Source organism: Xenopus laevis, chromosome 5L (genome assembly GCF_017654675.1).
Source record: "Xenopus laevis strain J_2021 chromosome 5L, Xenopus_laevis_v10.1, whole genome shotgun sequence".
Taxonomy (NCBI): domain Eukaryota; kingdom Metazoa; phylum Chordata; class Amphibia; order Anura; family Pipidae; genus Xenopus; species Xenopus laevis.
The window spans coordinates 61717970-61744995 of NC_054379.1; the positions used below are offsets into that span (position 1 = coordinate 61717970).

The window sequence follows — 27026 nt, forward strand, 5'->3', positions numbered from 1 at the left end:
GGGTTTGGAGGATGCAGGCTGAGGACAGCTGGCTGCTTATACAAAATAACAGTAGTCAGCCATCTCAGCAAAATAGTCCGCAGAAGAGCAGCCGGGAACTGTCAGAAACCATTAAAAATCATGAAAAATCTGCCGATTTTTTTAAATGATGTATATTGCAAAGTTGCTTGAAATTATGTTTACTTTTCAAAGAGCTTAAAGAGCAACTGACATCAAAAATTAACCTTTTTTATTATCTATCATAACATTATCTTTGAATGCTATTTATAATGCCATAAAAGTATTTTCCTGATGCTTTTAAATTACCTTTCTTACTACCCTGTTCCTCTTTGAGGGGGCTGCCATATTTGTGCAGCAGTAGTCCGTTAGCATTAGAAACTCTAACTGAGGCCCAAATGGCCGCTTTTCAGATTTGTTCTGGGGTCGCTAATTTTTGCAGAGCCCAAGATGTACTTAAAGGGGTTGTTCACCTTCAATGTACAAATCTTATGAAACCACTAACAATGCTCTCAATGTGTTAGAAAAACCATTTTCCATAACAAAAAGTAAAAATGCCATTGTAAAAGCTAATTTTTATACCTATTAACTCAGTCCTTCTCCTGTCTCTCAGACCAGTTTTCTGAAGTGATGGGAGTGGCCTATTTTGAACCTGACACACCAAGAACTTCCTATATGATGACATCATCATGCCCAGGCTTTGCCCTTACTTGTTTCCTATTGGATGTTGATACTGCCCTCCTCCTAGTAATTTATTGGGTGCTTGTGAACTGTAACCAGTCACATAATGTGAATGGTCATTGGTTGATTACTCAATTGTAATGGCAGAGGTTAACAGACGCAGCATATAAACAAACCTGCCTTGCAACAATCACACAGCCATGCAGACAAATACTGCAGAAAAGAAAGGAGCAACATTGTTTGGCAACCTTTGGCATTAAGCATAATGTCAGTTATTTACAAAATTGCAACAAAACCAGCACTGACTTGCTTAGAAACGTATGTAACTTACAGATCTAGCAGGGACAGTAGGGCTGCCACCTCACCCTTTTAAAACCAAACACATATCCACAGGCTGCATGGCTAATTATCAACTCATTTAGATGCTGCAGACTGAACTGATTTCTGTGCAGCCATGTATCATGCATCTAAATTAATTGCTAATTAGCCATGCAGGCTGTGGATTTCATATGTGTTTGGTTTTAAAAGGGTGAGGTGGCAGCCCTAAGTGACAGGCAGAGCAGTGATGAGGGCAGGTACGTTTTTTGAACATTTTGTGCGCTCTCCCGGGGGGGGGGGGCGGTAATTTACCTAGGAAAATGATACATTTTTTAAGTGTTCCACTTCTGGAACAAGATTTAGCGCTCTAAATACCAAAAAATGAAAAAGTTATATTTTTCATGATATAGGGATCTATTCCAGAAAAATATTTTACCTTTTTTATGAGGTAAATACACAAAATAATACATGGACCCCCCCCCCAAAAAAAAATAATATATTTCTGGAAAGTACAAGTGTCATCTCCCATAGTAGCCATTATAATCCAATAATTCAAATTTTTAAAAATTATTTATTTTTCCTGTGTAATAATAAAACAGTAGCTTGTACTTGATCCCAACTAAGATATAATTAATCCTTATTGGAAGCAAAACCAGCCTATTGCCTTTATTTAGTGTTTACACCATTTTCTAGTACTAAGATCCAAATTACAGAAAGATCTGCTATCCGGAAGACCCCAGGTCGCAAGTATTCTGTATAACAGATGCCATACCTGTACCTTGTACTTGATCCCAACTAAGATATAATTAATCCTTATTGGAAGCAAAAGCAGCCTATTGGGTTTATTTAATGTTTACATGATTTTCTAGCAGACTTAAGGTATGAAGATCCAAATTATGGAAAGATCCATTATCCAGAAAACTCCAGGTCCAAAGCACCTTGATCCCCCCATCTGCACAGTTGAAGTCTCTGCTGCACACAGCCCACACTCCCCCTCCCTCTCTCTCACAAACTTGTAACAGTTTCTCTTCAGTACCTGAATGCTGCTCAAATTCCCCAGCACAGCCAGCACAGGAAGCAGTGGCAGATTGACAGCAGACATAGCCAATAGGAGTTAAGTTAGCTGCCAGTACAATGTGTGATGTCATATAAGGAAGAGGAAGTGAACACTGTAGTGTTTTTGGGGGTCAGTGACCCCCTCCCAGCACAGGGTCTGTGTGGAACTGAAGGATTAGTACAGGGACACTTCTGAGGTGAATATCTCTTGAACTGTACTTTTTCTGTTAACTATTTCTATGGAAAAGTTTGTTCTATTCATGTGAACTGTTAGATTTGTCAATTTGTTACAAAGGTGAACAACCCCTTTAAAGCTCTGGTGGAATGGGCTTGAACTTGAATAGTCTGGGCTTTTTACTGAGATCATATGCACAATTTATTGTCTCTACAAGCCATCTGGCTATGGTATGTTTTGATGCTGAAGACCCCTTATTAATGCCATAAGTGACTAATAAGGCATCCACCCTTCTATAAGTTTTGGATCTATCAATATAGTATCTGATTGCCCTGACCACAATCTCCTTGTCATTCAGTGGGTTTGGACACAGTGAAGGTAAATTCATCTCCTCATTTATATGGAAAGCAGAAACCACTTTGGGTGTAAATGAAGGTATTGTTCTGAAAACTGCTCTATACTGTTGTAATATCAGCCAGGGTTCCTTGCGGGATAAAGCTGCCATGCCAGATACACGCTTAGCCAATGTAATTGCTAAAAGGAAAGTAATTTTCCTGGTAAGGAATTTAAGATCACAGGAAGCTAATGGCTCAAGGGAGGTCCTTGTAGAGCCGTTAATACTGTGGTAAGGGCCTAGGGAGGTGTTAGGATCCCTATATGGAGGTCTGACCTTCCTACTCCTTGCAAAAACGGTACCAACTCTGGTTCTACCGCCCACTGATGCTGGAATAGTAGAGAAAGCGCTGAAATCTGTCCTTTCAGAGTAGCTAAGGATAACCCTAAATGGAACCCTTGTGTGAGAAACTCAATGATGGTTTGAACCTTTGCCTGTCCCCAGGGTACGTTCATGGAGTCACACCATTTTATAAATGCTCTCCATGTTCTATGGTAAACTTTATTTGTTGATGGCTTCCTTGCCTTCATAAGGATAGCTGTTGCCTCTTTTGGAGAAACCCTTGGCCTGCCACATGTCAGTTTCAATAGCCACGCCATCACATGGAGATGTGGCAAATTGTTGTGTTTTATTGGACCTTGCATTAGTAAGTCTGGACTTAGAGGGAGTCGCCATGGTGGAACCACTGACATATTGATGAGATCTGCGTACCATGGCCTTCTCGGCCAATCCCGAGCAATTAGGATTGTTACTGTCCCCTTCTGCTGAATCTTTCGTATTATCCTTGGCAATAGAACAAGAGGGGGAAAGCCACGGAATGACTAATGCGTCTACACATGCTGCCCCGTGGTCCTGTGACCTGGCGCATTAAGTAGGAACTCTGAAATTGTGTCTGGATGCCAACATGTCTATGTCTGGCTTCCCCATTTGGCTACAATTTCTTCAAACACCTCCCTGGTCTATCCATTGCTGGCTGAGGTAGTCAGCCTCCCAGTTTTGTACTCCTGGTATGAAAACTGCGGCTATGGCTGGAATATGTGACTCTGTCCAGCGGAGTATCTGGGCTGCCTCTCGCATTGTTCGGTTGCTGCATGTGCCGCCCTGCTTGTTGAGATAGGCCACCTCTGTAGCATTGACGGATTGGATTCTGAGAGGTTTATTTGTCAACTCCTGTGCCCAATGCATTGCATTATGGCATTCCCAATTGTCCTGATCTCCAGTACATTTATGGGAAGGCTTGACTCCTCTTGTGACTAAGTCCCCTGGCAGGTATGAGGTGGCCATGTCGCCCCCCACCCTTTGATCCATGCCTTTCCCTGGGCTAAGTTGTGTGGTATAGTCCACCATCTCAGTGATCTCCCAACTTTTGTAGTGATCGGAACAGGTTGTGTTAAGTTGGAGTGATTCTTGTTCCAGTGATTGAGGAGATTATTCTGTAGGTCTCTCATGTGGAACCTGCCGAATGGCAGAGCCTTTAGTGCAGCCGCCATGTAGCCTAGAAGTCTGAGGCACAGCTCTGCCGATATTTTAGTTTGGCTGCAGACCTGTTGCGCCGTATGCCTGATTGTCTGAAATTTGTCAGTTGTGAGGTCTGAAAGTACCTTCTCTCTTCGCTACCAGGTACAAGTTTGAGTAGAACCCTTTGTAACTTTCTTGGGCTGGAACTGGTATTATGACTTTGTTGTTTTTTAAGTCATCTACTATGTCTAGAAGTGCCCTTCTTTTGGTTAGATTTTTGGATCACTAACCTCCTCTGAGTCAGATGAATTTGAATCTAAAATCAGCTTTGCCTTTCGTTTCTTAGTATGAGTAGGTTGTGTGATTTATGTTTGAATGGTAGATCAAACCCAGTCAAATAATTCCTCCAATTGGGGAGGTTTTGCAGAGGTAGTAGGACCCTGTGTATCACTGTGTGGAGGGCTACCCTCTGTCTGCTGTAATGGGATTGGATGTGGAGATAACGTTGGTGCAGAGTCTGGTGGTTCTGTGCAATCTAGACGTACCTCCTGTTCCCCTTTGCATAAAGTATGTTTGTAGATCTTGCATTTCTTAAATTGGTTGTGAGACATTTTAGCAGTTGCCTTTTTTGTCTTTTTTGTCTGTGGAGAGGATGCTGATCATGTCTTTCCTAAGATCCTCTAGAGTCTAGACCCATGTCTGTGTCCATGTTGAAAATCTGTATGGGCAGAAAAATGGTGTTTAATACCCATGAACTGCCCTATAAATAACCTAAGGACTGTGTGTTCAGTAGTTAACCTACTAGTATACAGTGCCCAGTAATATGTATACAACTATAATTGAACCTCATTGCCTTGTAGGCATTGGGTATGTGTCCACTGCCGATTTAACCTGGAAGGTTTTATGGCAAATCCCCTTGCCTGCATGTAAGGGGAATATGATGGGAGAGGGAATAGTTCCTCGAAAGTTATTTGGCATGCCGTCCCTTTTAGCCTATTGGCTGTGAGACTGTTGTTTAAGCTATGCATGTATTATTGCTTGTTACACGCTCTTGCAATGCAATGCAGTACTTCTGCTCTGTGTAGCCCTGTGCGCAGTCTGCCAATTTAAGATGGCCGCACCCTGTTGCTTTGGTGCCAACTGTGCGAACCGCTTAGTACCGGTGCGCAAGACAGTGCTCGTGATTCCCAGCTGGGAAAGATACTGCAGACCTCCTGAAGAACGCAGCCAAATCTCTGAGAGGTGGATACTGTGGTATGAGGCGCAATCCTCTCCTGAAGCCCATCAGCCCTGGAGAGTGGTGTTATGGCTGATGAGGTTTGTAGGCAACTGAGCTAGAATGTATTCTTCTCACCATGCCTGTTGTATGCCTGATGTCGTAGAAAGAAAAAGGAAAAAAAATATGCTGTAGGAAGAATAAATAAATAAGAGCTGTCCTAACCTCCAAGTAGGACAGAGGAAAAAAAATGGAAGGGACCAGAGGGAGCAGGGACTTATATGAGGAGGGTGGAGCCAAGATTCTTTCTTTCTTCTGTCCTGCCTCCGGAGGTGAATACTTCCCCATAGTGGCCTGCACTGACAGAAAGGGCAGGTCTAGAGGAAAAACAATATATTTAAAATTCAGAGATAAAAACTTTCACAAATGTTTTCAAAAAGAGAGGACAAATATGTACCATGTACTACTGTAGCATTTCCTTTCAGACGTACGAATACATTTCTAAGACCACCTTTCTCCTGTCATTTTAATATAACCAAGTGACATAAGTCTGACACATGCCTTTCACTAGTGATTCATTTTTTCCAATCCTATCTCTTACAATCTCAGTTTTACTCTATATCACCAAAGTATGTTGAATACTGTTGCATCTACTAATGTTTACTATTTATCTATACTACCCCGTATTTATCCAGTGATAAATATTTTTTATTTTTTTTATTTATTATTTTTTTTATTTTAATTTATTTTATATTTCAAATTCCCCCCACACACATCTCGTCATGATATGGGCAAAGTTATTCCAAAAGTACATGTGCATCCTTCTATAATAAATATCAATGCCGTTAAAAATCTTTAACCTGTCAACCCATTTAGAGTATATAGATATCCATAATTCTATAAAAATATACCACCTATATACCAAATATACCACCCATATATATCCAGTGATAAATGTATTCCACTACCACACTCACCTCTTCATAATAAGTGCAAAAAGATACCAAAGTGACATGTGCATCCTTCTATAATAAATACCTTTAACCCTTTAACTGCCAAGAACGTAGCTCCTACGTTCTTTTGAAAAAGGCTTTAAGTGCCAAGAACGTAGGAGCTACGTTCTTTACTAAAACAGCTCTCTCTCTGCACACACTGCAAAATCAGCGTGCAGAGAGGAGCAGCTAGCAGCAGAACCCCCTAGGCAATGAGCTTACCTGAAAAAGATCAGCGATTCTCCACTCCAGGGTCGCAGAGAGACGCAGCAACAGATTCAGCAGCTTCCATGTCGCAAGCACCAGCAGAGCACATGCTCCTGCTCCGCCCACGCACTTCCTGGTGCAGTGACTCAGCGTGTCTCAACCCTGCAGCACTGAAAAGGACTCCTCTTCATCTAGATTTGGTAAGTGCCCCTTTTTTTACTTATTTACAGGTATTTACAGGTATTTACAGGCATTTACATATACACAGTACACATACTAGTAAAAGTTTTTTTTGTTTTTTTTTTTGATTTTCTGTTTTTTTTGATTTTTCAAACTTTTGCACATATTTACATACTCAAATACATATATGCACATATTTATACACTTTTTAGAGCTGTACATCCATGCATACACAAACACACACTTATAGGGTTTTTTTGTGTTTTTTTTTAGTTAATTTTCTAAGTTTCCCTTATGTTATTTCCCTAAAAACTTTAGATTTCACAGCATGACTACTGGATCAAGTATTCTGACCTCTAACCACGCTGTCGGATTAGTTATTTTGTTATTTCGTTGATTTTCCTAATTTTATTTGCTTTTTTGTGATTTTTATTGCAGTTTTATGCTTGCATTGTTTTTCCTTATGTAATTTTTTAGCCTCATTTACACTTTGATAATTTGGGATAGAAACACATTTTTAGCAACTCTGTGTTCGTCAGAATGTGTACTTTCCAAAAATATATGGTTTTGAGGGGTCTTTGTACTGTTAGGTGGTCTTACGGCACATTATATGCAGTCAGAGTGCTATGTTCACAGAAGGCGAATTGACAGCTGAGAAAATTCTTATGCACTGTTTTTATTTGGGGTCCGTACGTGCCCACCTGCTTTGGTATATTTATGCATATTGGGCATCAAACTGTTCAGTAGACCCTTGGCGTCAATATTTAGGGTGTTTTCTAATTGTATGTAGGAAATTGGGTGAGATAAATGCGACCAACTGCAATATTTTTAGGCGATTTTCAGAAATATCATAAAAACCACTGCCTTTAGCGTTGCTTTGCAGTATGTACATTTGGAGCAGAAAGATAGTTTTAGCAAATTTTTATTTGGCACAAGGTGTACTTTCCAAAAATATATGGTTTTGGGGGGTCTTTGTACTGTTAGGGGGTCTTACGGCACATTATATGCAGTCAGAGTGCTATGTTCACATGAGTCGAATTGACAGCCGAGAAAATTCTTATGCACTGTTTTTATTTGGGTTCCGTACGTGCCCACCTGCTTTGGTTTATCTATGCATATTGGGCATCAAACTGTTCAGTAGACCCTTAGTGTCAATATTTATGGTGTTTTCTAATTGTATGTAAGAAATTGGGTGAGATAAATGCGACCAACTGCAATATTTTTAGGCGATTTTCAGAAATGTCATAAAAACCGCTGCCTTTAGCATAGTATTGCAGTATGTAAGTTTGGAGTAGAAAGACAGTTATAGCAAATTTTTATTTAGCAGAATGTGTACTTTCCAAAAATATATGGTTTTGGGGGGGTCTTCATACTGTTAGGGGGTCTTACGGCACATTACATGGAGTCAGAGTGCTATCTTCACAGAAGGCGAATTGACAGCCGAGAAAATTCTTAAGCACTATTTTCATTTGGGGTCCGCACGTGCCCACCTGCTTTGGTATATCTATGCATATTGGGCATCAAACTGTTCAGTAGACCCTTGGCGTCAATATTTAGGGTGTTTTCTAATTGTATATAAGAAATTGGGTGAGATAAATGCGACCAACTGCAATATTTTTAGGCGATTTTCAGAAATATCATAAAAACCACTGCTTTTAGCGTTGCTTTGTAGTAGGTACGTTTGGAGTAGAAAGACAGTTGTAGCAAATTTTTATTCAGCAGAATGTATACTTTCCAAAAATATATGGTTTTGGGGGGTCTTTGTACTGTTAGGGGGGTCTTACGGCACATTATATGCAGTCAGAGTGCTATGTTCACAGGAGGCGAATTAACAGCCGAGAAAATTCTTATGCACTGTTTTCATTTGGGGTCCGCACATGCCCACCTGCTTTGCACCTTATCTATGCATATTGGGCATCAAACTGTTCAGTAGACCCTTGGCGTCAATATTTAGGGTGTTTTCCAAATGTAAGAAATTGGGTGAGATAAATGCGACCAACTGCAATATTTTTAGGAGATTTTCAGAAATATCATAAAAACCACTGCCTTTAGCGTTGCTTTGCAGTATGTACGTTTGGAGTAGAAAGACAGTTTTAGCAAATTTTTATTCGGCAGAAGGTGTACTTTCCAAAAATATATGGTTTTCTGGGGTGAACCTAGTTTTTTGTACCTTTGCCTGTTGCAAAATGCTGTATATGTGCTGATTATGCAGTATCTGGAATTACAGAACTCGTATGGGGTGTCTTCTTTCTGGGGCCCCTATACGCCACATACTTAGGGGTACCTATGCATATTGGGTATCAAACTGTTCAGCGCACCCCAGACTTTCATGTTTAGGGAGTTTTATCTTGGTATATAATGATATGTAGGAGATACAATGCTTTAGAGTTGGAGTATTGAGGAGATTTTTGTATATGTCATAAAAATTGCGAAATGTAGGAAAGGTTTGCAGCTTGGTACTTTGGAGTAGAAAATCGCGCATACCCATTTTAGATTCGTCAGAATGTGTACTTTCCAAAAACATATGGTTTTCTGGGGTAGCATAAATTTTTGTACTTTTGTCCCTTGAAAAATGCTGTAAATGTTCTGATTTTGCAGTATTTGGAATTACAGAACTGTCTTCGTTCTATGGCCCCTATACGCCATATACTTATGTGTACCTATGCATATTGGGCATCAAACTGTTCAGCGGACCCTGGGCTTTCATATTTAGGGTGCTTTTTCTTGGTATATAATGATATGTTGGAGACACGATGCTTCAGACTTGCAATATTGAGGTGATTTTCTGTAATGTCATAAAAATTGCCAAATGTAGGAAAGCTTTACGGCTTGGTACTTTGGAGTAGAAAGACGTGCATACCCATATTAGATTCGTCAGGATGTGTACTTTCCAAAAACATATGGTTTTCTGGGGTGAACATACATTTTTGTACTTTTGCCCCTTGAAAAATGCTGTAAATATTCTGATGTTGCAGTATTTGGAATTCCAGAACTGATAACATGAATGGGGTGTCTTCGTTCTGGGGCCCCTATACTCCACATACTTAGGTGCACCTATGCATATTGGGCATCAAACTGTTCAGTGGACCCTGGGCTTTCATATTTAGGGTATTTTATCTTGGTATATAATGATATGTGGGAGATACGATGCTTCAGATTTGCAATATTGAGGTGATTTTCTGTAATGTCATAAAAATTGGCAAATGTAGGAAAGCTTTGCGGCTTGGTACTTTGGAGTAGAAAGATGTGCATACCCATATTAGATTCGTCGGAATGTGTACTTTCCAAAAACATATGGTTTTCTGGGGTGAACATACATTTTTGTACTTTTGCCCCTTGAAAAATGCTGTAAATGTGGTGATTTTGCAGTATTTGGAATATTATTCAAATTGCAGGTGAGTGATTGCTCACCAAAATGAATTACACCTCAAAGGAGATGTTGATGATGAATATAATAGATCTGTCACTTAAATTAAAGTGCACTTAAATATGAAGTGTGAGAGTTGTCTTAACAGAAACCAAATCTGGGGATACTGAGCAAAGCAACCCATCTATTGCCCACTGGTCAGCAAATTCACTCAACCGGCCAGTAAACACTGCCTGGGTGTACTCTGCTCGGATGCGGGAACGCACCAGCACCCGGAACAAAGCCTCTACCGGTAGAGGATTCCCACCCTCCAAACATTGCATTCTAGACTTATGAATGGCTAGTTTGGCTAAAGCTAGGAGCAAGTTGAAGAGAAGGTCTTTCTCTCGATTGTCCCGGGATACTGGGCGTCCAAAAATAAAAACGTGAGGGGAAAAATGTAACCAGAACTGCAGGTGAAGTTTCCTCAAAAGAGCCAAAAGAGGTTGCAGTCTGGCACATGAAAAATAAGCATGAAACACGGACTCCCTTTTGCCACAGAATGGGCAATCAGCTGTGGAGTCTGTAAAATGGACCAAGTACTCTCCTGTGCTCAAAGCACCATGGAGCACTCTCCAACTCAAGTCTCCAGTGGGTCTGGGCACCAGGCTGGAATAAAGGGCTCGCCACTGGGGTTTCTCACCCTTATTAAACACTCGCCTCCAGATAGTATCATAGCGGGAGACAAGAGCAAGAAAGTGTACAGTGTGGAGCATGAGGGAGTACAATAGCTTTCTTGTCATGTCATAAAAGCTAGTCGAGGTAAAATTCTCCAACTGGCTCAAGTTGGGGGAAAGAGGTGTGTCAGGGGATTGACGGGTCTTGGGTGCTATTTTTATGGCTGGAGGTGGAGAGTTCCAAGGTGGATGTGGTTCTCCACCACGTAAAACCCCATCAATAAATGAGTGAGAGTCAGGAGAGAGGTTATTCTTGATCTCCTGGAGCAGACGATGTGGAACTCTAGTGGTAATGTACCCCATGCGTGGCATAACTGCCCGAGCTTCCACCCAATCTGACCTCTCGAAATCCAGGAAATCCCCAACTCTGGTTAGCTGAGCCTTGCAAAGGCGGTGACGGATGCTGGTGGACTCCAACATCCTAGTCTTTAAAGATGGATTGTAAAGTATGGGCTCAGTTAGAATGTCCTCCCCCTGAATGCCTCCTTGCCTTAGCACAATTACCATGCTCCAGGTCTTTAGAGTCTCTTGGTAATAAGCCGGCAATGGTGAGAGGCTTCTTAAGAATCCTTCAGGCTCGATGACAAACAATTGCCGGTCATACAACATGTTGCGTACCTGATGATAAAAGCTGGATGCTAGGGTACACCACTGTGGAGAAGGATCTGCATACAAGTATCTCTGTATCTGCTGGAGACGGAAAGTATGTACTTGAGAACGTATGCATACAACTCCCTGTCCTCCCTCTCTCAAGGGTAGGCTTGAAACACCTGCAGAGACCCAGTGCTTTCCCATCCAGAGAAAGTCCAGCAACCTTCTCTGAATTTTAGCAATGAATTCTTGGGTTGGGCTAAGACATGTCAGCCTATACCAGAGTTGAGAGGCTACCAGCTGGTTAATCACCAAAGCCCTCCCCCTCATAGAAAGCATTTTAGCAAGACCCTTCCACTTTCCCAGGCGGGTAAGAACATGCTCCTCAAGTTCAATAAAATTCTGTGGAACAGGACGCTCTTCAGCTGACAGATAGACACCTAAATATTTGATGACTTTAGTCTCCCACGAGATGTCGCGAAAAGCAGAAGGCAAAGAATCTACATGTAGAGGACCTTCCAGAAGGCCTGAGCTCTTGGTCCAGTTGATCCGAGCTGATGAGGCAGCAGCGTAAACCTCTTGGCATTCTTGTGCTCGCTCAAGATCAACTAGGTCCTGGGCCACAAGGATGACATCATCAGCATATGCTGAAAGAACTACCCTCATGTCAGGTTCCCTGAGCACCAGTCCTGTAAGCCTCTTCCTTAGTAGACACAGGAAAGGCTCAATGGCCAGTGCATACAGCTGTCCCGACAAAGGACATCCTTGTCGAACTCCTCGTTTGAAGGCCAGAGGTGCAGTCAGAGACCAGTTGATTTTAACTAGACACTCTGCAGAGGTGTACAGTGTTTTCAGATAGCTCACAAACTGTGGGCCAAAGCTATAGGCTTGCAGAGTGCCTAAAAGATATTGGTGATCTACTCTGTCAAATGCCTTCTCTTGATCCAGGGAGAGAAAAGCGAGAGATAGACCAGCCTTCCGGGCAAAATGTAGTAAATCCCGAACCAGAAAGACATTGTCAAAAATTGTCCGGCCGGGGACTGTATAGGACTGGTCAGGATGAACCACCTCTGCCAGCACAGACTTGAGCCTGAGTGATATAGCTTTGGCTACAATTTTATAGTCTGTGCTGAGCAATGAGACCGGTCGCCAATTCTTAATAAGGCGGAGATCCCCCTTCTTAGGTAGCAGTGATAACACTGCTCGACGACACGAAAGTGGCATCTCACCGGTCTTGAGGGCCTCATTTAGAACCCTATGGAAATCATGTCCCAGAGTATCCCAGAAGAACTGGAAGAACTCTACAGTCAATCCATCTAGCCCTGGAGATTTATTATGGGGCATTAAGTGGACTGCTTGAGAGAGTTCATTCAGAGTGATTGGTTTTTCCAACCTCTCTCTTCTCCCCTCGCTGACCACTGGAAGCCCATTCCATAGCTCCCTGCAGGCATCTGGAGAGATGGGATCAGGAGAAAAAAGGTTCTGATAGAAGGACCGGGCTCTGTCCCGGATAGCCTCCGGATCTTCAAGGGGGGTGCCATCCTCCGCAAGAAGGCATGTTATTTGTTTTCGATTCCCCTTCTTCTTCTCCAGAGCATAGAAGAATCGTGAGCCACGATCCATATCACAGAGTAACTGCATGCGGCTTCGTACATAAGCACCACGAGCCTGTCGATGTTCCATGTTACGCAGAGTCTCTTTCTTTTCTACATATTCACACTGTATGGCTTGGTCTTCAGAGCCTGACAGCCTTTGCTCAAGATCAAGCACCTCCCTATTCAGAGCCTCAATCTCTGCATTTTTCTGTCTGCTCAAACATTTTGTATACTCTTGACACAAGAGCTTTAGGTGAACCTTGCCTACATCCCACCATTGACTCAGTGTGGCAAATTCATCCTGATAACCCTTCCAGTCTGTCCACATTTCCCGGACTGCCTTTGCAAACCCTTCATCCTTTAATAAGCTGTTATTAAAGTGCCAATAGGCTGCTTTGGGCAGAGATGGTGCAACTGCCACTATCAAAGAAGCACAATTGTGGTCCGAGAAAGGTGCCAAGCTAATATTACTGGACCGAACTCGTGACATAATATGGCTAGATATATAAAGCCTATCAATCCGGGACTGAGACACACGGCCATCCCTCACCCTAACATAGGTGAAAGCATCGGTTTCTGGGTGTTGTTCTCTCCAGATGTCTACCAAGGAGAAATGGGCAATGAGTTCCCGCAAAGCTGACTCAGATGAATCCCTTTTCTGGGGAACATTCCGGTCCCGAGCCTCAAGGGTGTAATTGAAATCACCCCCTATAATCACGGCTTCATCTGAGTCAATTGTCTCCATATAGGCTGATAAACTTTCAAAAATATACTTTCTCTCTGGTCCAGTAGTTGGGGCATACAAGTTTATCAGATTGTATGTTCCACTAGACTCCCGGACCCGGAGATGTAACAAACGGCCTGGGATGACAGAATTAACACTCAGTACCTCTGGCTGGAAGGATTCTGAGAACAAGGTCACCACCCCACATGACGTCCATGTGAGGTGATTAAAAAAGACTCTGCCCTTCCATTCCAGATGCCAGGTCGCTTCAAGCTCCTGAGTGATATGGGTCTCTTGAAGGAAACTCACAGAGTACCCTCCTTGGTGTAGAAAGGAGAGTACCTGAAACATTCTAAAAGGCTCCCGACAGCCATTTGTATTAAGAGTGCTTATACTTAGAGCCATTATTGTGTGTTAGTAAATGCTTTAGCCCTCACAGAGGCCTGGTGAGACAAACACTTTTTGTGGAACTTAACACTACGGAGATATTCTGCCGTTCCATAGTTTTTGGCCTCTTTTATGACCTTGATGTATTGTCTCACAGAACTGATCACCAAAGTCAAATCATGCCACTTCTCTAGAGCCATATGTAGCTTCTTCTCCAATTTAACACCAAGGGTGCTCTCAAGAAACATCTTGAGTTCCTCAGCTGAGATGATTGGGGTAGAAGGATTTGTCACAACTGTGTCAACCTCCTCTTCGATGTCCCCCTCATCCATGAACTCTTCTTGGCTAAGGGATTGATAATTCCCCCTCTCCACTGGAGCTTTGATAATATCTACACAAGAAGTTGCAGGAGAAGGATCAGAAGCACCTGCTATCTGGAGACCCTGCAACGGCTCAGATAATACTTGGATTTTGCTTGGAACACCACTGGAGGTGTTTGGCTCAGGGGTAGCAGATGGAATTGGCTCCTTAACAACAGGAGCTTTAGAGGCTCGATGGGCAACCTCTGCCCTTTCCACTGCCTCCTGTGCCTCCTGAATGGCAATAACATTGGGATCAGTGGAAGAGAATGGAGGAGAGATCTTAACATGCACAGTAGACCTTACAGAGTCTGTCTGGCTATCCTCCATATTTACAACTCTAGCCTCATTATCCTCCCTCGCAGCATTGTCTGCAGGATCCTGTATGGGGGTTGTCCCAATGTTCTCCATTTCTTGGAGTGAAATACCCTGAGGCACTAAACACTGAGGCTGGTTGTAGTTCCCAAAGCTCAGCACCTCAGGAACACTTACGGCCCACTCTGCAGGGGTTTCATTAGCTGTCCCTTTATACTCCAGGGGAAGATCCCCTGTTGGAGACAGATACAGCACCCCTGACTCTGTGGGGAGACCCATAATCCCCTGTTCAAATTTCTCCAGACCATTTATCTCCTCTTCCCCAACTGAGTCTATAGGTGCATGGTCTGGCACCAGTTGATTGCATCCAACAGTTGGACCAGACAATATCACCACATGAGGAGCAGATGTTTTGCTGCCCTTTTTGCCCTTGGATGGGGGTGCTCCATCATTGACCACTGAAACCCATTCCTCAGGTATCAGCCTGTTGGATTTAAATTTCCTCTTCTTTTTCTTATCATTTGAAGAGGAAATGCTACTCTCTGCTTCCACCATGACAGGCACCCCCACACCCTTAGGATTGCTCATAACAGGGTTAAGTTGGTTTTTGGCAAAAACAACTGCAGCACTGGGGGATGCATTGACATTCCTCCCCCCCTTCTCTTTTGCTGAATTTGAAATGTAGGCTGCATCCTTAGATAACTTGAGTGAAGAAGGAGGAGGTTTGGAGGTTTCAGAGGTGGGTTGTGTAACAACCACCTTAAGGTTCTTTACTGAAGGGGATTTCTCCTTTGAGGAGCCTGCAGCAATAGCTGTAGCAGGGTATGATGTTGCATTAGAGGTACTGGGGGCAGGAACAGGGACTGTGGTCTTAATATGCCCTTTGGGGCAACTCTGGCGAGTGTGTCCCAGGTTCTTGCAAAGGAAGCACCTCACTTCTTCTGTGCAGTAAAAAATTTTATACAGCACCCCCTCAAATGGAACACCAAAGGACCCCTCAATAGTATCTTGACCCCGAGGCAAAAGTAATTGCACCTGCCTTTTAAAAGAGAGGATATGTCTCAATCTGCTCTCCTTGCAACCCAAGGGAAGTTTAGAAATAGTTGACTTTATTTCACCGAGGGCTTGCAGGTGGGGTAGCAATAAATGATCTTGCAGGAAGGGGGGCACATTAGATAGGACTATCTTTATGCCTAATCCTTCTAGGGGTTCTACATGGATATAACTTCCCCCTACTGTGATGCCTCTCTGCACTAGAGTATGCACTGCAGTTAGTGTACGGGCAAATATTATGGCTTTCCCATACATTTTACTTGCTGCCACTATTACAGAGGGGCCCACCACTTCAGCTGCAGCTTTTATGTAAGCCTCTATGCCATGAGCTCCTATCATTAGACATCTAACCCCATGCTTCCTTGTAAGCTGCTCTACCCCAGCAGTGACTTGGCTTGGGTTGTTGCCAGTAGTCACTGCCTGTGCAAAACTTTTAGCAGTGGTCACATTGGCTGCAGCAGCAGAAACAGAAGCAGTGGAGCTTTTAGACAAAGGCTGTGACTGGTGTTTTTTAGCATAGCTACAACCAGGTTTTTCAGCTCCTTTTCCTTTAGGAGCCTGAGGTATTTTTTTATAATTTTGTTTTTTATTCCCTCCCATTATTTTACAAAACAATCCACAAAAAAGTAAGCTTAATTCTATTAATCAGCAAAAGTAAATGCAACAATGAGAAGCTTAAGCAGGGAGAGGGTTAATGAGAGCAGGAGCCTGGGAGTTGCACTGCTACTAGAAAATGTTTTATTTTCTTAAATCCTTCTCCCTTTAGCTTTCTCTCCTTACAAAACAAGGATAAAAGTAAAAGCACACACACAATCTGTGCAAATAGTGATAAATTTCAGCTGAAACTAAATACAAAAACAAGTGAAACTGACACCCAGGTGTGGGGGAGGGGTAGGGGATCTGTCAGTGAGTTTGTAGCCCACAGGAAGTGAAGGGAACTGGGCTAGCAATCACTCACCTTCTGGGTCAAAATAAAAATCGATTTTAAATAAAGTAAATCAACTCAAAACTTCCCAAAATTCACACACCAAGTAGCTAACACCTTCACTCACCAAATGAGAACAAAAAATCCTGCCTTAGACAGGGATTTCTCTGCTTAATTTGAAATCAAACAGAGAGCTTTCTTTTTTGTGGCTTCTGCAGTATTTGGAATTCCAGAACTGATAACTCGTATGGGGTGTCTTCGTTCTGGGGCCCCTATACTCCACATACTTAGGTGCACCTATGCATATTGGGCATCAAACTGTTCAGTGGACCCTGGGCTTTCATATTTAGGGTATTTTATCTTGGTATATAATGATATGTTTGAGATACGATGCTTCAGAGTTGCAATATTGAGGTGATTTTCGGCAATGTCATAAAAATTGCGAAATGTAGGAAAGCTTTGCAGATTGGTACTTTGGAGTAGAAAGACGTGCATACCCATATTAGATTCGTCAGGATGTGTACTTTCCAAAAACATATGGTTTTCTGGGGTGAACATACATTTTTGTACTTTTGCCCCTTGAAAAATGCTGTAAATGTGGTGATTTTGCAGTATTTGGAATTCCAGAAATGATAACTCGTATGGGGTGTCTTCGTTCTGGGGCCCCTATACGCCACATACTTACGTGTACCTATGTATATTGGGCATCAAACTGTTCAGCAGACCCTGGGCTTTCATATTTAGGGTGCTTTTTCATGGTATATAATGATATGTGGGAGATACGATGCTTCAGATTTGCAATATTGAGGTGATTTTCTGTAATGTCATAAAAATTGCCAAATGTAGGAAAGCTTTGCGGCTTGGTACTTTGGAGTAGAAAGATGTGCATACCCATATTAGATTCGTCGGAATGTGTACTTTCCAAAAACATATGGTTTTCTGGGGTGAACATACATTTTTGTACTTTTGCCCCTTGAAAAATGCTGTAAATGTGGTGATTTTGCAGTATTTGGAATTCCAGAACTGATAACTCGTATGGGGTGTCTTCGTTCTGGGGCCCCTATACGCCACATACTTATGTGTACCTATGCATATTGGGCATCAAACTGTTCAGCGGACCCCAGGCTTTCATATTTAGGGTGTTTTATCCTGCAATGTAATGATATGTGGGAGATACGATGCTTCAGAATTGCAATATTGAGGTGATTTTCAGTAATGTCATAAAAATTGCCAAATGTAGGAAAGCTTTGCGGCTTGGTACTTTGGAGTAGACAGACGTGCATACCCATATTAGATTCGTCAGGATGTGTACTTTCCAAAAACATATGGTTTTCTGGGGTGAACATATATTTTTGTACTTTTGCCCCTTGAATAATGCGGTAAATGTGCTGATTTTGCAATATTTGGAATTCAAGAACTGATAACTCGTATGGGGTGTCTTCGTTCTGGGGCCCCTATACGCCACATACTTAGGTGCACCTATGCATATTGGGCATCAAACTGTTCAGTGGACCCTGTGCTTTCATATTTAGGGTATTTTATCTTGGTATATAATGATATGTGGGAGATACGATGCTTCAGATTTGCAATATTGATGTGATTTTCGGCAATGTCATAAAAATTTCAAAATGTAGGAAAGCTTTGTGGATTGGTACTTTGGAGTAGAAAGACGTGCATACCCATATTAGATTCGTCAGAATGTGTACTTTCCAAAAACATATGGTTTTCTGGGGTGAACATACAGTTTTGTACTTTTGCCCCTTGAAAAATTCTGTAAATGTGCTTATTTTGCTGTATTTGGAATTCCAGAACTGATAACTCGTATGGGGTGTCTTCGTTCTGGGGCCCCTATACTCCACATATTTAGGTGCACCTATGCATATTGGGCATCAAACTGTTCAGCGGACCCCAAGCTTTCATATTTAGGGTATTTTATCTTGGTATATAATGATATGTGTGAGATACGATGCTTCAGATTTGCAATATCGAGTTGATTTTCGGTAATGTCATAAAAACTGCGAAATGTAGGAAAGCTTTGCGGCTTGGTACTTTGGAGTAGAAAGATGTGCATACCCATATTAGATTCGTCAGAATGTGTACTTTCCAAAAACATATGGTTTTCTGGGGTGAACATACATTTTTGTACTTTTGCCCCTTGAAAAATGCTGTAAATGTGCGGATTTTGCAGTATTTGTAATTCCAGAACTGATAACTCGTATGGGGTGTCTTCGTTCTGGGGCCCCTATATGCCACATACTTAGGTATACCTATGCATATTGGGCATCAAACTGTTCAGCGGACCCTGGGCTTTCATATTTGGGGTGTTGTATCTTGGTATATCATGATATGTGGGAGATACAATGCTGTAGACTGGACACATTTTTATAAAAACTGCTAACTTTAGGAAAGAATTGCAACTTGGTAGTTTGGAGTACAAATATATATTTACCCATTTTGAACTCATTAGAATCTGTTCTTTCCAATAAGGGGTAGTTTTTTAGGGTAAACCTACTGTTAGTGGAATGTTTGGCCTTGAAATCAGATGTATGCTGTTTTGTGGAGCGGTGCTTTGGAAATTTGGTCGTTTACTGCTTCGGAGTTTTCAACTATCGAAGTGAGAAATCTCCATAAAATTATATATATTTGGTATTGGTTCGTTCGGGAGACACAGAACTTTCCAAATCTGCCATGTTCTCATGCATAAAATAAATTATGCTTCTGATATATGCGTTTGTATCATGTGAAACTGTTTTTTTTTTTTTTTTTATACACTTAGAAGCCCATATCTTTTTACAGGACTGGAATGACAACTAAATTCTAGCATATTTTGAAAGCTTAGGTTGGCCTGAAAAAAACAATATCTTGTTTTCATGGGTAAACTAAAAGACCCCCCCAGGAAAGTCCCCTAAAGTGAAAGAGCAAAAAATGTTCAAAAACGGTGTGGCAATAGAAGTTCCAACTTGGCCAAATTGGCTGGCAGTGAAAGGGTTAAAAGGTCTTTAACATATCAACCCATTTATATAAATATCCATACCTCTAAGACCTAGTGCAAAACCTTGCATACCACCCATGCCCGCCGTTTCCTGCTTTCTTTTCTATCATTTTTTCACACTTATGCATTCAAAACATTAACCGCCTGTGGCAAAAAAACTTTTATAGTATCTGGCTGTTGTAGTTTGAATGCACTGGAATCTTCTACCCGATGGTAACAAAGAAAACAGTGTATGGGATGGATGGAAAACATCCTTAACTATACTTTTCGCCCGTCGGATGACATGTTTTTTGTATAGTTCAGTAGTAAGGAATTTCCTATAATTTCTTCTGCTGTTCTAACTATTCTCTGTAGGGATTTTTGTTCAGCAACTGTGCAGTTTCAGTACCGAACTGAACTGTAAAAAAAACAGCTCAAGAAAACAGCCCACAATAAAAAAGAATGGAGGAGGAAAGACTAGCTTTCTTTAACTTCCGCAAGAAATACAACCACTGACTTGCTTTTTTAGCAATCAAAGCAGTATTTACCTTCCATGAGAGATCATCTGCTAAATTCACCCCTAGGAACTTCACATTCCTAACTATCTCAACAGCCGTTCCCTCTATACATAATGCGGAATGATCTTCAATTTTCTTCCTATAGTCAATTATCATCTCCTTAGTCTTTTCTACATTCAAAATGAAGTTATTTTCCTGACACCAATTCAACAATTCCTTAACCTCCTTCCTGTACGCATCATTTTTACTGATGAGTCCTACTACTGTCGTATCGTCCGCAAATTTTACAATATGGTTAGAGTTGTACTGAGCCACACAATCATCTGTCAGCAAGATAATAAACAACGAGTTGTATGAAACAGAGTCCAATAAAATGTTATTTAAATTTTTAGAGAGAGGCTATGAAAAAAACAATTTGGAGTCTCTCAGAGAGGAGGTAAAATGTTTGCCCAGACAACAACTAGTGTCCAAAAAAACTGTAATTCCCAATAAGATACAGAGTATACCATACATATCGGCTTATGATAGTAATTCTAAATTATATCGTAATATTATTTTGAAATACTGGAGTATACTAAGTAATGATCTCAAGTATGGTCACTTATTTCAACAAACTTTCCTACAAATGTGGGAAAAGTATTGGTGACCTTATCAAACCTAAGAAACATGGCCAACCGAGGGTTAATACACTTGTTAAAACAACATCGAATGGTACCTTCCCATGTAGGAATTGCGGGCATTGCAACAGCATTATACAGGGGAATTACGTAACACACCCACAACAGGGTTCAAAGCACATCATCAGGGGGTGCTTTACATGTGAGAGCAGTGACGTAATATACTGTATCAAATGCCCGTGTGGGCTTGCATATATTGGTCAAACCTCTAGACCAATAAAAATTAGGCTTAATGAGCATAAATGTACTATACGTAACTACAAACCACAGGTCCCAGAATTACCTGTGAAAAGATCAGAAGAAAAGGACACAATAAAATCTAGAAAGGAAACATTGTTGGCTAAACATTTTTTTACACAGGGCCATCGTGTGGCACAATTAAGATGGCAGATCTTCGAAAAGGTAATAGTTCAACAAGGTCAGGATAAAAAACCCTTGTTACTCCAGAGAGAATGCTTCTGGATTTGGTTACTCCAGTCCAGAAGTCCGAAAGGTCTAAATGAGGAGTACAACCTATCTTGTTATATATGAATACTCTGTATTTTCAAATTTTAAGAAGCTGATTAGTACTAAATTGTTTCTTTCCTGTTTCTCCACAGATAAGAAAATCACATGTATACTCCAGGGACGGGTAAATTACCTTATCTGTAATAGGGTCAGTTTGTTACTATATTAAAAGATTCTTTGTTTTAATTTTAAATATTAGGCTGTAACTTGGCTATTATGTATCTTTTTTTATCTTCTCTTTTAGATACAAATTGTATTTTAATACACAGAAGTAAGTAATCACATTTGGATAACCTTTTTTCACCTACAATTGCTAGCCCTGTTGATCTTTTTTGGACGGCACCTTGGATTGGATTTTATTTTTTTACCTTTTTCTGATTGGGCTACACACAGGGCAAGCAAAGGGGAGGAGGTGGTAGTCAATTATGTATGCTAATATTACAGTTGGATACCTGTTATAATGTCTGCACTTCTATTTTGTGGTATGCTTGATAAATGGGAAACGTTGCACGTTTGCACGAAATAAATAGCAAGGGGTAACCCTGCATTTCAATTGCCTTGAGTGCCAGTGTATTTCTATACAATTTTCCTTTGGGGGTTGCCGTTACCCTCTTACATTGTGCACTAGGCCACCTGGAGAAAGGAGGGAGTGTGCTCAGCTTTACCTTGTTCCAGAGTCAGCAATGTTCTCATGCAACTACGTCTCTGTAAAAATAAGAACATTAACTCTTTTCGAGAGTGCAGTAATAATTTTAAGATGTCTATTTTTCCCTCTAAAGAATGTACATTTGAAAAAAATACAGAGGACATTACCAGTCGAATTTGGTTTCTCCTCAGCCTGGTAAGAATCCCTGCACGACTACCCCTTTTTTGTCTTCGCGCACACCTCTTTCTTTTCCTCCAAACTCCACCATTGAGCATTGTCACAGGGGGTCGTTTCCACCTTCCCGTTCTTACTCTCCTCATTGGGCTCTGTCTGGACACCCCTGCTCATTGGGACACCCCCAGAGACCGACCCGGAGACACCCCTGGAGATGGCCATACCATCTCTTCCCCAATCCCGCTCACCCTGGGGAACATCAAGACCGCCACTCCATCCAGCTCCCATATCCAGCGGGACTCCGGAACAACTTCCCCATCCAGTTGTAACTTCAGTGTGCTCCGATCTCCAAACACTGCCGGCGGTACGCTTCCATACACCTCCTTTCTCTTCTCAATCCGGCTCAGTTTTCAGCTTCCAACTTGCCGTTTTTTTTCTGTATCTTTTAATAACTTTCCTTCTTTTTATTAACGAAATTAAAATTTCTCAAGCGAGGTATAGATACTAATACACTATGATAAAAATGGGTTGTGGTATCCACAAACAGACCAATTGAAATTATATATACAAAAAATTGGGACTCAACCCCCAGCCCATAAGCTCAAAATACTATAATGATGGAAATAATCACATAAAGAAAATCAACATGTGTAAAAAGGCAATATTTATTCAACACCATGCCATAGCACCCTAATTAAAACAACTTAAAAACAAGCAGCAATGCATGTCTAAAGGAGGTATCCCTCAATTCCAAATGCTTAACCCCATCACTGATTCCAAGAATCAGATGTGTGGGAATTAGTATATAGACTTAATGGTTGTCACTGCGTGTGGGCAGAGCAATAGGTAAGCCTGCACAATGATAAAGTATGTTCAAGTGCTTAAATGATAATATATAGACAGACAACCTAAGTAAAGGTTGTTAAGTTTTTAAAGATCATATGTAAAAGAATACCAGGGTCTGTGGTGCCCAAGTGGCATATGAAGCCAAATTTCCACTATTAGATATTAGCACTCTCAGTGCCACTGTGCCCATGTTCAAATAGTGTGGCACACTAATTGGAGTTAGTGGTTGTTCGTGGTAACCGAATCCATATGTACACTAGATGATGCCCAGTAGTAATGCAAATGGGCAGGTCGGTACTTTAATCCAAAAATCATGGATTAATGATTCAACAATCGCCGTATTGTGAGCACAAGTTCACATGTGATTAGATAATGGATCAGTGGGAAACCCCAAACCTGATATTAATCCACCCCTGTAGTAGATAGAGGATATTACTGACCATGTGTCCGATACAGTCACCGCTGCGACTCCATGTCACCCACGAGTCCGTGTCTCGTCAATTGTCACACACACAGACCTCCGGAAGGGGATCCCCGCTTGTCATGCACCGTGCTGCACCTCAAAAGCCGTTTCGCCATGAACGTGGCTTTCCTTCTTTTTATTTTCTTTACTCAAGTATTTAAAACTATTTAAAACTGCACCAAGAGAACATAATTCTAACTTTGCAATAAACATTCATTACAAATTTTCTATTTTCTATGTTTTTTAAGCTACAGTATTTGTATATGTATTGCTATTGAAAGCAGTATTTGCCTGTCCCTGTCTATTCTCTGGCCTGATCGCTCAGACTTTTGAAACAATGTAAAGCTGGCCATAGACGCACAGATCCTATCGTACGAATCGAGGATTCGTACGATTTTGGATCATGTGTGGAGAGTGCCGACATCTTTCGTCCGGCGGAGATCGCTCGTTTGGTCGATCGGACAGGTTTGATTTTGACCCGACCAATCCCGCCGGAGCCCATTGCGCATCGTAATCCGATTACCCCCGATATAGCCATGCAATGTCGCCAAACGAGCGGATCTTTGCATCTATGGCCACCTTAAGACAAACCTGCCGATTAAAATATCTGTCTTTGCTACGGAATTTGGTGTTTGCTGCTTTCAATAGCAATTATTTCAAATAACTTTAAAGCTCTCAAAATTTTTAATAACTGTATATTGGAAAGTTATTTAGAATTTTGTTTTCTATTAGGCAAAATTTTATTTAGGGGTTGACTTCTGCAACACAATTTGTCATTCTCAGAAAATTGTTGGCTCTCTAAATCCTGCTTCTTAACAGGGTATAGTTCCCCATTAAATTATAGATCAAAAATGTATATTTACTATTTAACCTGTATCATATTAGGTTTTAATTTCAAGACATTTTCACTATTTTTAGTACTCATTATAGGCAAGTACTCCAGGTGCGATTCAGGGATTTTGCCATTCTTTTTTCATTAAAATAAAAATATAATAGTTTACATTGCACCAAAGGAATGGTGGCCTCCATTTTGTGTAATCCAGCACTATCAATAAAACCAATCCGCATGTGGATTTAAAACATGCAAAGGCATAGTAAATTTTAAACTAAAGGTGTGAAATACAGTCATATGAAAAAGTTTGGGAGCCCCTCTCAGCCTGCATATTAATTTATTCCAAATTCAACAAAAAAGAGAACAGTGGTATGTCTTTCATTTCCCAGGAACATCTGAGTACCGGGGTTTTTTCTGAACAAAGATTTTTAGTGAAGTAGTATTCAGTTGTATGAAATTAAATCACATGTGAAAAACTGGCTGTGCAAAAATTTGGGTACCCTTGTAATTTTGCTAATTTGAATGCATGTAAACTGCTCAATACTGATTACTGACAATGTCAAATTGGTTGGATTAGCTCGTTATGACTTGAAGTTCATAGGAAGGTGTGTCCAATCATGAGAAAAGGTATTTATGTGGCCAATTGCAAGTTGTGCTTCTGTTTGACTCTCCTCTGAGTGACAGCAAGGGATCCTCAAAGCAACTCTCAAAAGATCTGAAAACAAAAATTCTTCAGTATCATGGTTTAGGGGGAATGCTACAAAAAGTTATCTCAGAGGCTTAAACTGTCAGTTTCAACTGTAAGGAATGTGATCAGGAAATGGAAGGTCACAGGCAAAGCTGCTGTAAAACCCAGGTCTGGCAGGTCAAGAAAAATACATGAGCGGCATATGTGAAGGATTGTGAGAATGGTTACAGACAACCCATAGATCACCTCCAAAGACCTGCAAGAACAATTCAGCGCAATTTGCATAAAGAACATCTGTATGGCAGAGTAATGAGAAAGAAGCCCTTCCTTCACTCACGCCACAAACAGAGTCGCTGTATGCAAAAGCTCGTTTAGACAAGCCACATTCATTTTGGAACAAAGTGCTTTGGACTGATGAGACAAAAATTTAGTTATTCGGTCCATAACAAAAAACGCTTTGCATGGCGGAAAAAGAACACCACATTCCAAGAAAAACACCTGCTACCTACTGTCAAATTTGGTGGAGGTTCCATCATGCTGTGGAGATGTGTGACTAGTTCAGGGACTGGGGTCCTAGTTAAAGGAACAGTTCAGTGTGAAAATAAAAACTAGATAAATAGATAGGATGTGTAAAATAAAAACTTTTTCTAATATAGTTAGTTAGCCAGAAATGTAATGTACAAAGGCTGGAGTGACTGGATGTCTAACATAATAGCCAGAACCCTACTTCCTGCTTTTCAGCTCTGTTAGCAACTTGAAGGGGGGGGGGGCACATGGTACATATCTGTTCAGTGAGTTTGCAACTGATCCTCCGCATGCAGCTCAGATTCAAAAGCAACAGATATGACCCATGTGGCCCACCCTCAAGTCTCTGATTGGTTACTGCCTGGTAACCAGGGTACCCAGTCCGTGTAAACCAAGAGAACTGAAAAGCAGGAAGTAGTGTTCTGGCTATTATGATACACACCTAGTCACTCCAGCCCTTTTACATTACATTTTTGGCTAACTAACTATATTATAAACATTTTTTATTTTCCACAGCCTATCTATTTACCCAATTTTTATTTTTACACTGAACAATACCTTTAAAGTAGAGGGTTGGTTAAATCCAACCCAATATTAACAGATTCTTCAGGATAATGTTCAAGCATCAGTCACAAAGTTGAAGCTACGCAGGGGTTTGAATACTCCAACAAGACAATGACCCTTAACGCACTTTAAAATCTACAAAGCCATTTATGCAGAGGGAGAAGTACAATATTCTGGAATGGCCGTCACAGTCCCCCGACTTGAATATCATTGAAAACCTATGGGATGATTTGAAGAAGGCTGTCCATGCTCGGCAGCCATCAAATATAACTGGAAAGATTTTGTATGGACGAATGGTCAAAAATACCGCCATCCAGAATCCAGACACTCATCAAAGGCTATAGGAGGCGTCTAGTAGGCTCAACTAAGTATTGATGTAATATCTGTTGGGGGTGCTCAAATGTATGTACCTTTCTAATTTTGTTATGATGCATATTGCATATTTTCTGTTAATCTAATAAGCGTTGTCACTGATGAAATACTACTGTTTCCATAAGGAAATTATGTCATATACTCATGTCCTATATTAAAAGGAATTTGCTACCTTGAAAGCTCAGCCAATGATAAACAAAACTCCCAAGAATTAAGAGGGGTTCCCAAACTTTTTCATATGACTGTACCTTTTTCAATTCTACATTGAAATGTGCTGTATCCTGTGTTATGATGTTTATGTTTTGTGTTTCTTAGGATGATGTAAATATTGGAAAAATTGTGATAATAAGGAGAAAAAAATGAGCCTAAGATCCTGGTTTTTGGTAAGCAGTGGGGGCACACGCCACAGGTTGCCCCGAGAAATGATTTTTGTTGGAAGAGATGACTGTGAGCTGATGCTACAGGTAATTTTATTTCTTTAACTTATGTTGTACTTTTCCATTTCAGTTTTTTTTTTCAAGTCAATGAACATTCATA

At 41.0% G+C, this 27026-nt stretch overlaps 1 protein-coding gene across 9 annotated transcripts in view; it reads left to right on the forward strand.

Annotated features, from left to right (window-relative positions):
• Nucleotides 1-27026, forward strand: part of cep170.L (centrosomal protein 170kDa L homeolog) — a 157299-nt gene that overhangs the window by 9085 nt on the left and 121188 nt on the right. For 3 of the 9 annotated variants that reach the window (XM_041562819.1, XM_018263138.2, XM_018263133.2), the window contains exons 2-4: nt 21472-21527; nt 21624-21650; nt 26805-26953. In XM_041562819.1, coding sequence (XP_041418753.1) covers nt 26849-26953 — 105 coding nt within the window. In that variant the 5' untranslated portion in view covers nt 21472-21527; nt 21624-21650; nt 26805-26848. The other 6 variants (XM_041562816.1, XM_018263135.2, XM_018263134.2 and 3 more) reach the window with 6 other exon arrangements.